General features: G+C 38.8%; 1 protein-coding gene across 1 annotated transcript in view; it reads left to right on the top strand.

The window, feature by feature from the left end:
- Nucleotides 1-12084, top strand: part of Dip2c (disco interacting protein 2 homolog C) — a 380164-nt gene that overhangs the window by 342150 nt on the left and 25930 nt on the right. Inside the window, exons 31-32 of the mRNA XM_051194770.1 lie at nucleotides 282-450; nucleotides 3246-3416. Of these exons, the coding sequence (XP_051050727.1) occupies nucleotides 282-450; nucleotides 3246-3416 (340 nt within the window). The remainder of the gene's footprint in view (nucleotides 1-281; nucleotides 451-3245; nucleotides 3417-12084) is intronic.

Below are 12084 nucleotides of genomic sequence, written 5' to 3'. Positions count from 1 at the left end.
ATTAAAAAATAAGAATGACTGTACTTGTCCTTTTGTATGGTGGATTGGACATATTAGAATGTATATTGAAACTAAGAAGGTCAAGTGTCTGACTTTGTTTGATTGTCCTAATTTCCTTCCTATGTGGTTTTCTTAATCTTTTTATATCTGACTTTTCTATAAATCTTACATATAATAAAAGTTTCTTGCTTGAAGTGATCCTATTTATCAGGGGTGAATGTTACTTTCTCTTTCCCATCTGCCCTGGGTCCCAGTCCTGATGGCCTGTTTTGTCTTTACAGTGTATACTCCGGGCATCAGTCCATTTTGATTCCACCCTCTGAGCTGGAGACCAACCCTGCCTTGTGGCTTCTTGCTGTGAGTCAGTACAAAGTCCGAGATACCTTCTGTTCCTATTCGGTGATGGAGCTTTGCACCAAGGGGCTGGGCTCACAAACTGAGTCCCTCAAGGTAAGCAAACCTCTAGGGCCTCATCGCTCACTAGCACTGCAGGCCACTCTAGTCTTGAGAAAAGACACTTATGCATTGGCTGAAATCAACAAAGAGAGCTGAAGTGTGATCTGCTTGCAGATTGACTTTGGGGAAAATGAGGTTTTAGGTTTTCCCCTTGAATAGCTTCCTACTGCCACAGATACTAAAAAGCAGGACTGTAAAGTAGTCTGTCCTAAATTCTTCTAACAGTGTTGAAGAGATACCTTTTTTTTCTGTTCCTACCTGATAGTAATATTCAAGTAGAAAGTTTTAAGTTTACACATTCATCTTTAGTTTGTTGGAAGGCCTTTATTTGAAGGTCTGCACTGTAACAAAAATTCATTTTACAGCTGAGTGTTTTGGTGTTCACTTTTTTCCCATTTTTTTTTTTATTTCACTTTACATTCCAACCACAGTTCTCCTTTCCACTTCTCCTCCCCCCCAGTCCACCCCCAGTCCACTCCTCCTTATGGGTAAGGGCTCCCTTAGGGAGTCAATATAGTCTGGCTCATTAAGTTGGGGTGGTGCCTGGTCCCTCTCACATGCATTAAGACTGAGCTTGGCATCCTACCATTGGGAATGGACTCCAACAAGCTAGTTCATGTACTAAGTTTGTATCATAGTCCTATGAACAAACTAGACATCAAAATACAAAATAACCCAATTGAAAAATGGGATACAAAACTAAACAGAATTCTCACCAGAAGAATCTCAAATGGCCAAAATACATTTAAGGAAGTGCTCAACATCCTTAATCATCAGGCATTCACTTTTTCTTTTTGATTTATACTAAGTGAGAACAGTGTTTCCCTCCATTCAACTGAGTAAGTTGAATAATTATTAGTAAGAGGGGAAAAAATAATGCTAAGATCTGTTTTGATAGTATTCCAACCTATTTTCTGTCTGTATGTATAGTATGTGTGTATCTGCAACTGTGTAGGTTATTTATGTTTGTGTGTGTACACATATAGTGAAGCTGAACATAGTACATATATCTCCTCTTAATTTTTTCCCTATTTACCCTAGTGCAATAAAACAAAATATGTAACTATGATGTTAAGCTATGTAATAAATAAAAATTTTTGATATTACACATTTAAATAAGGAAGAATTACAGAACGTAATTATTTCTTAAATCTATATTGCATTACAAAGTAGTCTGGTGCATTTCCATTAGATTTTTTTGCTGGCATGTACATAATAATATCATAATTGTGTGATAACCACACACTTTACATTTCAGTTGATACTTGCCACAGCTCTGTGAAGCAGAATACATTACGATCTTCCTTTCAAAGATGAGAACCTTAAATTCAGATAAATTAAGAAACCTTTCCATCCACATTTCTACACTTGAAGAATTATAGAGATAAATTTTGAATTGCTAGTTGGACTCGTTGTGGCATAGCCTCTTGAACATTCACAAAATTATTAGTATCATCCATAGTTTAGTTGTTCCTATGCAACTATTTGCATGCATTTGTAGTTAACAGGTTTTAATATCAAAGTTATCATGGAAGTCTGGAAGTGTAGCCCACTGGTGAAACACGCAAAGCCCTTGTAATTATCTCTGCTGGGGAATGCTTGAGTGATGAGTTAGGGTAATTCCTGTGTCAACAGCTCTGCTTTCACTGAAGCCAGCATTGCTTACTGTGCAACACCTCCTTCTGTGACTGATCTCATCTTCCTCAGTCCAGCCTGAGGCACGCTGGCTTTAACTACTCAGTGTTTGTGTTCAGTTTATTGAGTTCTCCTTATGTGCTTTTCATTGTACAGTTCAGCTGTCTATATTTGTTGCAGAACCTGAGAAATAGTTAATGATGTGTTTACTGTAGAAATGAAAATGCACTTGATAATGAAAGTCAGTCTGTAACTTTTCAAACCTCATAAGATACAAATGGAGACTAGGTGGTGGTGGCACTTGGCTTTCATCCCAGCACTAAAGAGGCAGAAGCAGGCAGATCTCCATGAGTTCGAGGCCTGGTCTACATAGTGATTTCTAGGACAGCCAAGGCTACACAGTGAAACCCTCTCTCTAAAAATAAAATAAAACAAAATAAAATAAAACAAAAAGATGTAAATGGAGAGCCATCATTAGGAAGTTGTCTAAGCACTTTAGTTTTGCCTTTCTGTTTAAACATATTTCCCATTCCCCTAGGTGAGTTCTTTTTTAAAAGTGTGTGTGTGTGTGTGTGTGTGTGTGTGTGTGTGTGTGTGTGTGTGTTTAACATTCTATGTGTCTCCTGGTACCTGTGGAGGCCATAAAAGAGTGTTAGTCCCTTAGAGCTGGAATTACTGGTAGCTGTGAGCCATGAGATGTGGGTGATAGAACTGAACTGGGATCCTCTAGAAGAGCAGCAAGCACTCTTAGCCACTGAGCCATTTTTCTAGCTCCCTTCTATGTATATTCTTGTTAGGTCATTCCCAAAAGAATGCACATTGATGTTTGCTCTTCCCCAATGACAGTTCTTGCCTCACCCATTTCCTTGCTATTGCTTCAAACATGTTTTCAATGGCATCTTTACTATTTTGAATGCCTGTATGGTTTTATCTTGTGTTTTGATTATTTATTGTTTGTTCAGCTGGCTGGTTGGTTTGATTTTATTGTATTGATCTCTTAGAATGTCTTATGGAACATTTTGTGTATAGATGGTACTAGATTGGAGAGCAGTATTGGATTATCATCATTTCTGTGGGATTCTGAGTGAAGGGTATCTAGGTTACATAGCTACACACGTTGAAGGCTGAGTTAGTGTCCCTGTCCTTATTTCCAGGCACGAGGACTGGACTTGTCCCGGGTAAGAACCTGTGTGGTTGTGGCAGAAGAGCGTCCCCGAATTGCCCTTACACAGTCTTTCTCAAAGCTCTTTAAAGACTTGGGCCTCCACCCACGGGCTGTTAGCACTTCTTTCGGCTGTAGAGTGAACCTGGCAATTTGCTTACAGGTAAGTTTCATTGAAACCCATGAGTACTGTGAGTCCCAATGCCAGGTGTGTACTGCAGACCTATTGAGTGAGTTTTCCTTGACAGAAACTACCTACATTAGATGCATCTCATTTGATCACACAGATATAATTGCTACACACCTGTTTTCTTTTTCTGTTTTTAATTGGAGACTGCATTAATAGTCACTATTCACATTACTTACTCTGTCCTGTAATGTTTTAACTTTGGCACAAGAATAACTCTTAGCAAAATTGGGCTATCAGACTTTAATTAAAAAAATTAGATACAAGAAAAACATCTATTTCAGTGGTTCTTCTCAACCTTTGTAATGCTATGACCCTTTAATACAGTTCCTCATGTTGTAGTGACCCCCAACCATAAAATTATTTCATTGCTTCTTCATAACTATAATTTTGCTACTCTTATGAATTTTAATATAATATCTGATATGTGACCCTTATAAAAGATTCATCCAACCCTCAAAGGGGTTAGGACCCACAGGGTGAGAATTACTGACCTATGTGGATTCATGTGTATGTGGTAATTTCTGGAGGGGAAATTCTATTATGATGAGCAGGTCTGAGAGTTACTTTTGCCATGGCATGGCAACATAGAAACAAAAAATCTGAATTTCTATGAACTAGCTGGGAGGGAGGCAGCTCTCTGAAGGAAGCCTAGCAGCAATGATGGCAAAGGGAACTTTGGTGGTTTTCCTTTTCATCATTGGTCCACTTCTTGGTTCCCATTACTCTTTCTTTCTTTATATATACATACATACATACATACATACATACATACATACACACACACACACACACACACACACTCTCTCTCTCTCTCTCACCTGTGAAGGGAAAGAGATGCAAGATTAATATTGCTGAAAAAGAACAAATGGGAAATATGCTTGAGTGCTTCCAGTCTGTGCCCAGCACTTATCAGTCGTGGATGGGGTGCAAGGGGTACACAGAAAAAAGCTGAACTCACAGCAGTTGAAGTAAAGCAACTGGCCCTGCCTATACCTCTTTCCCTTCCTACTCAATGTCCCTGCCATTGATATTCCCAAAGGTGACTGCTACAGTCTGCTACTCAAAAATCTCTTGATCTGCTTCTTTTTTGTCAATTTTATAGTCTTGTATTTAGCCACTATGTAAAGGAGGCAAAACACACACACACAGAGAGAGAGAGGGAGGGAGGGAGGGAGGGAGGGAGGGAGGGAGGGAGGGAGGGAGGGAGGGAGTGTCTGAGGAGATCAAAGCAGAAAATACCTACCAACAACTTGTGAAAATTTTTTTTATGTAGGTGTCCCTTGTTTCTTTCTTCATTCCCTTCAAATTGATTGTATACTTTTTAAAAATAGAAATAATAAGTAAAATCCACTCAAAATCCACATTCAGTTTTCTCCTATTATTGGAAGGGTTTTTTCCCTCTTAGATGAATTTACCTGTGTTTTCTTTTCTTATATACATGTGTATATATGAATGATATATATATATACCTATATTATTTTTTCTTATTTTACATATCAATTCCAGTTCCCTATCCCTCCCTCCCATGCCCTCCAGACTCTTCCTCCCATCCCAACGCCCCCACTGCACAGGAAGGGTGATGCCTTCCAGGAGGGATCATCAAAATCTGTCAAGTCATTTGGAGTAGGATCTAGGCCCTCCCTCCTGCCTCTAGGCTAAGGGAGTATCCCTCCATGGGGAATGTGCTCCCAAAGTCCTTTTGTGGACCAGGGATACATCCTGGTTCCACTGTCAGAGGTCCCTTAGACTGCTCAGGCCTTCTAACTGAGACCCATATTTAGGGGTCTGAGTCAGTCCAATGCTGGTTTCCCAGCTATCAGTCTGGGAGTCCATGAGCTCCCCCTTGTTCAGGTCAGGTGTCTTTGTGGGTTTCTGTAGCCTGGTCCTGACCCCTCTTCTTATCACTCCTCCCTCTCTGCAACTGGATTCCAGAGGTTTGGCTCAGTGTTTAGCTGTGGATGTCTGCTTCTGTTTCCATCAGCTACTGGATGAGGGCTCTAGGATGGCATATAAGTTAGTTTAGTTATCAGTCTCATTGTCAGGGAGAGACATTTAAGGTAGCCTTTCTACTGTTGCTCAGATTGTTAGGTGGGGTCATCCTTGTAGGTCTCTGTACATTTCTCTAGAGTCAGTTTTCTCTTCAAACCTATAATGGCTCCCTCTATTATGGTATCTCTTTTTGCTCTCATCTATTCGCCCGACTCAATCTTCCTGGTCCCACATGTTCTCCTTTCCTCCTCTTCTCTTTCTCCTAACTCCCTCTCCATTCTGCTTCCCCTTCACTTCCCCTCCACTCCCAATCTGCTCAGGAGATCTTGTTCCTTTCTCCTTCTGTGAGGGACCTTGTATAAATCCCTTAGGTTCCTTCTTGTATCCTAGTTTCTTTGGTGGTGCAAATTATAGGTTGGTGATCCTTTGTTTTCTGTCTAAAATCCATATATGAGTGATTACATACCATGTTCCTCTTTCTGTGACTATGTTACCTCACTCAAGATGGTTTCTTTAAGTTCCATCCATTTGCCTGGGAATTTCAAGATTCTGGGGTTTTTTGTTTGTTTGTTTGTTTGTTTGTTTGTTTTTTGGTTTTTGGTTTTTTGTTTTGTTTTGTTTTTGTTTGTTTGTTCTGCTTTGTTTTGTTTTGTGCTGAGTAATATTCCTCTGTATAAATGTGCCACATCTTCTTTATCCATTCTTCAGTTGAGGGGCATCTAGGTTTCCAGGTTCTTTCTATTACAAATAATGCTGCTATAAATGTAGTTGAACAGATGTCTTTGTTGCATGGATGTGGATCATTTGGGTATATGCCTAAGAGTGGGATTGCTGGGTCCTGTGGTAGACTGATTCCCCTTTTCCTGAGGAAGTCCATACTGATCTCCAAAATGGCTGTACAAGTTTGCACTCCCACCAGCAGTGGAGGAGTGTTCCCCTTTCTCCACATCCTCTCCAGCATAAGCTGTCATTGGTATTTCTAATTTTAGTCATTCTGACAAAAGTAAGATGCTATATCAGAGTTGTTTTGATTTGTACTTCTCTAATGGCTAAGGATGCTGAGTATTTTCTTAAATGTCTTTCAGCCATTTTGGATTCCTCCATTGAGAATTCTCTATTCAACTCTGTACCCCACTTTTTAATAAGGTTATTTGGTGTTTTGGTGATTGAATTCTAGGAAATATTTAATTTCTTTTTTTATTTCTTCCTTGACCCAGGAATGGTGCAATTACGCATTGTTCAGTTTCCATGAGTTTGTAGGGATTCTGCAATTTGTGTTGTTGTTGAATTCTACCTTTAAAGCATGGTGGTCTGATATGATACAGGGGCTATCCCAACTCTTTTATATCTGTTGAAGTTTGTTATGTTGCATGGTATGTGGTCGTTTTAGAGAAGGTTCCATGTGGAGCTGAGAAGGTATATTATTTTGTGTTTGGATGGAATGTACTATAGATGTCTGTTAAACCCTATTGGGACATAACTTCTGTTAGTTCTTTTGTTTCTTTGTTAAGTTTCTGTCTGGTGGTCCTGTCTAGTGGTGAGAGTGAGGTGTTGAAGTCTCCCACTATGAATATGTGAGATTTTATGTGAGCTTTGAATTTTAGTACCATTTCTTTAACGAATGTGGGTGCCTTTGTATTAGGGGCATAGGTGTTTAGAATTGAGACTTTGTACTGATGGTTTTTTCCAGTGAGAATATGAAATGACATTTCTTCATATTTTTGATTGATTTTGGTTTGAAGTCTAACTTGTTAGATATTAGGATAGCTACACCTGCTTGCTTCTTGGGTCCATTTGATTGGAAGTTCTTTTCCCAACCCTTTACATTGAGGTAATGTCTGTCTTTGAAGCTAAGATGTATTTCTTGTATGCAGCAGAAGGATTGATTCTGTCTTCGTATCCATTCTGTTAGCCTGTGTCTTTTTATAGATGAGTTAAGACCATTGATGTTGAGGGAAAGTAAAGACCATTGATTGTTAACTCTTGTTTGTTTTAGATTTGTTGTTGGCAGTATTGTGAGTATATTTGCCCCACATTTTCTTTTGGGTTCTGGTGAAGTAGGATTATCTGTTCCCTATGTCTTTGTGAGTGTAGTTAACTTCCTTGAGTTGGAGCTTTCCTTCCAGAACTTTCTGAAGGGCTGGATTTGTAGATATATATTGTGAAAATCTGGCTTTGGTGATTGAGGGTTTACTGTGTCTAGTAGCCTTGGCTGGCATCTGTGGACTCTTAGTACTTGTAGAACATCGACCCAGGACCTTCTGGCATTAACAGTTTCCATGGAGAAGTCAGGTATAATTTTATATGTTACTTGACCTTTTTCCTTCCCTGTCCTTAATATTCTTTCTTTATTCTGTATGTTAGGTGTTTTGGTTATTATGTGGCAAGGGGACAATTTGGTGTTCAGTATGCTTCATGTACTTTCATAGGCATGTCCTTCCGATTGCAAAGTTTTCTTCAATGATTTTGTTGAATATGTTTTCTGTACCTTCGAGCTGGACTTCTTTGTCTTCTTCTATGCCTATTATTCTTAGGTTTGGCCTTTTTACAGTGTCCCACATTTCCTGGATATTTTGTGCTAAGGATTTGTTGGATTTATGATTTTTTTTGGTCGATGAATCTATTTCCTCTAGTTTATCTTCAGCTCCTGAGATTCTCTCTTTGATCTCTTGTATTCTGTTTGTTATGTTTGTATCTGTAGTTCCTGATCATTTGCCAAGTTTTTCTATTTCCAGCATTCCCTCAGTTTGTGTTTTCTTTATTGTCTCTATTTCAGTTTTCAGATCTTGAACTGTTTGAATTGTTTCCTTCATCTGCTTAATTATTTTTTCTTGGCTTTCCTTACTGTTCATTTCTTACATTTTGGCTTGGTCTTTCCTTCTATTCTTTCCAATTTTTAGTTTGTTTTTTCTTCCATTTCTTTAAGGGATTTTCTCATATCATCTTTGAGAGCCTCTATCATTTTTATGAAGTTGTTTTTTAAGTTGTTCTATTCTGCTTCATCTGCTTGGTGTGTTCAGGTCTAGTTGGTATACAGTCCCTAGATTCTGATGGTGTCATACTGGTCTTTCTATTGTTGGGTGTTTTCTTGTATTGCCATATTCCCATTGCTTCTTCCAGTGGGTGCAGGTGGAGTCTCTGTCTCTCTCTCTGTTTCTCTCTCTCTGTTTCTCTCTCTCTCTCTCTCTCTCTCTCTCTCTCTCTCTCTCTCTCTCTCTCTCTCTCTCTCTCTCTCTCCTGCTCTCCCGGTGGTTGTAGGTGGGTCAGGAGTTTGATGTGTGCAACTCTGGATGATCCAAGCTCTCTTGGAGGTCTCTCCTCTGGCAGAGGTCAGGCAATGGTGTCCAAAGATCAAATGAGTGCAGCCTCAAGGTGGTCCCTCATGGATAGGCAGATCCAGTGTGCTCAGAGCAGACTCAGGAAGTCCCACAAAGGTGGAAAGGTTGTTGGACCCTCACTCTGGCCCAATGCTCACCCAGTGCAGTGGGCGCAGCAGCCTGTGTTTTCTTTTAATGTTCAAGCTTTCATATTTTTTTCCTATACCAAAATATGATAACTGTGAAGGGTGTGTGTATGTATGTGGTGTGGGGTGTGTGTGTGTGTGTGTGTAATGGAGTATGCTGTAGCCCTAAAGGGTAATGAAATTACATCATTTGCAGGACATACATGAAACTAGAGATCATTATGTTAAAATTAAACTAACTGGTTTCATAAAGACAAATATTAAGTATTTCTTCTCATATGTATAAACTGGGTTTGATTTTTCTCTACAGAAAAAAAATGGCATTAAAATAGAATGGGTCCTATTTAGTGGGGGAAAAAGAACTGGGGTGGGTAGTGAAAGGGGTGAGTGTGATCAAAGTATTTTGTATACATGTATGAAAAGGTCAATAAACCCATTATTTTGTTCAGGTATCTAGTAATGAAAATGTGCAGTTATTAGGTATAAGGAGAGGAAATTAGTCTCAAGAAGGAATACTTAGGCCGTATTTTTTAACCAATAAGCTTAAGTTTTCCAAGGAAAGAATAAAGTCTTAATTTTATTTAGAAGCAAAATAAATTATTTTCTTATTACCATGTATTGGTTATAATAAATGGTTTTCCATGCTTTGTGCTAGAAGTGGGAGGCACAAAAATCCACCTCTTACAGGGATGTGCATCGATAGCACTTTGGAATACTTCAACCTCCTGTTTGTGATAGCACATTACTTTAGCAAAGCAACCATGAGAGAGGATGTTGGTGGGGGCAACCTCTTGATCACATGATGCTCACAGATGAGGAGAGAGGAAGCTGAGAAGGGATACTCCATTAGTATTAATTACTACAACAGAAGGCAAAGCTCTGTGGCTCTTTATTTTACAAAACTGAAAATCTGAGGTACTTATTAACTAACTCTTTAGTTGTTCATTGTTTCTGTTCACCTAGATGTACAATGTTTTAAGGTGGCTTCCTGAGAATGAAGGTAGTGTATAGATCTTTGCCTTGAAGTGCTTGGCATATGAGCCCTCACAGGGCTTCTTCCTTAAGCAATAATTACTTACTAAAGAGAGGAAAATCTTCAGCAGAGCTGCCTGAAAAGTTTTATAGGGTGTTCGGGAATATGGCTTTCATAAGTCATCAACCATGCTGGGTTGGGGTGGGCTTTCTGGTAATTCAGCTGCCTAAGTCATCCATTCTCCTCTAAGTGACTCTTCACCTGTGTTTCTTTACGTAAAACCAATACACCCATTGATTAAGTAAGCTAAACTTGAAATAAGTTTATTGAGCATTTGTTCATGTTCATTAAGCATTTGTTCATGTCAGTATAAATAGACATTTGCTCATGTCTCCACAGGAAAATCTACAGAATATAGAGTTACTATCATAACCCCAAATCATAAATGTGTATATACATGTGTACACACACAGTTATTGTTTTCCCCTAAATATGTTGCTTATTTGAAATGATTCTTTACAGTGAAACATTGTGTGAAATCCAGGCAACCTAGACCCCGCATTAAAAAGGAATCCAGGCCTGGTAATACACACTTGTAATCCCAACACCAAGGAGGTTAAACTAGGAGAATCTTAACACCTCATTAACTGGCCAGCTTAGTCTAGTTGGCAAATTTAATGCCAGCAAAACACCTTGTCTAAGAAAAGTGGACAGTATCTAAGGAATAGTACTTGAGGATGTCCTATGGTCTCCACAGGTACAGCTATAATTGTATACACACATATACAAATATATCAGATAGCATGCCATTTTAAAGTTTCCAAGGGAGCTAGAGAAATGACTAGTTGTATAAAGGTGATTTCTGTTGGAGACTGGTGGTATGAGTTTAATCTCTAGAACCCAGATGGTAGAGGAGAGTACTCCTACACCTTGTCCTCTGACCTTTACACCTACACCATGGTGCATGTGTTCAACATTCTTTTCCCCACACTGTACACAAATAAATGAATGTAATTGTAAAAAGTAAACTTTGGAAGGAATAAATTAGGGATTTGTTTTTATTTTGCAAACATCTTTTTCACCCAACCAGCTGTTTTCACCAACCAGCCTCATATATCTCTTTATATCCATGGTTTGTCTTATGTTGAACAACCTTCTCTTCTATGGAGTTCATCCATGCCTTTGCTTGCTGACACTTATCTCTGCAGTGATCCTACCTAAAATGGGCTGTTTACCTTCTGCATGGCAGAGGCTGTGCCCCCTTCCTGGTCCCTTCTGAGGCCTTTCAGACTTCATAAGTGCAAGGACCTTCATTCCTTTTCTTGCCCCATACTTTGTCTTGTCTTATGTAAGCAGCCATGCTTGGGAAAAGCTTTGCTAATGACCCTCTAGGACTCAACAGACTGTCACATATACTGATGCCATCACTTCTGAAAATGCTAAAACTGTAGTCCTTTTACCTTCACCCCTATGCATTTCAACAGGAATTACATTGCATCAGTTAAATGAATACTTGTTTGGTTGGAGTTTAGTGCCCCATGTAAAAAGCATATAGAACCTCTGAGATTTTCCCAAAATGAACTCATCGTATGAATCTTTATCAAGTGAATTATTCTTGCAAGTAAAAATGACCATTCAGGCTTTGCTCTGTAAGAACACACTGAAACAAACAGACAGACAGAATGAGGAGTGTCATTAACATGTTGGATCCTTTTATTAGGATAGCTTCTAGTAGATCCTCCCATATTCATGAAGGATGAAGTTAGTCATTGGTTTTTACTATGAGAGAAAAGCCTAGAGAGATTAAGTGGACTTAGCTAATTGACAGAGTAAATGAAGTAAAAACAAAGATATCTATAAGAATGAGCCATTTATCATTTTTAGGAATGGTATTTCTCAGAATCTTGAGCTATAAAAATGATAAAATTTTTGATTTATTGAATTTATGATGAACATAGATATTGGAAAAATCAAATTGACTTTAATGTTTAATTAGCTTTAACATCAGTTTTTTCCTTGCTTCCTTCCTTCTCTCTCTCCCTCTCTCTCTATTTTCTTTCTTTCATTTTTTATTTTTTTATTTTTTTTATTTTTTGAGACAGGGTTTCACTATGTAGCCCTGATTTCCTGGAACTCACTATGTAGACCAGGTTGGCCTCAAACTCATAGAGCTCCACCTTCCTTTTCCTCCTAACTGCTTGGATAAAAGGTGTGAG

Source organism: Phodopus roborovskii, unplaced genomic scaffold (genome assembly GCF_943737965.1).
Source record: "Phodopus roborovskii unplaced genomic scaffold, PHOROB, whole genome shotgun sequence".
NCBI lineage: Eukaryota > Metazoa > Chordata > Mammalia > Rodentia > Cricetidae > Phodopus > Phodopus roborovskii.
This window is presented reverse-complemented; position numbering and strand designations above follow the sequence as displayed.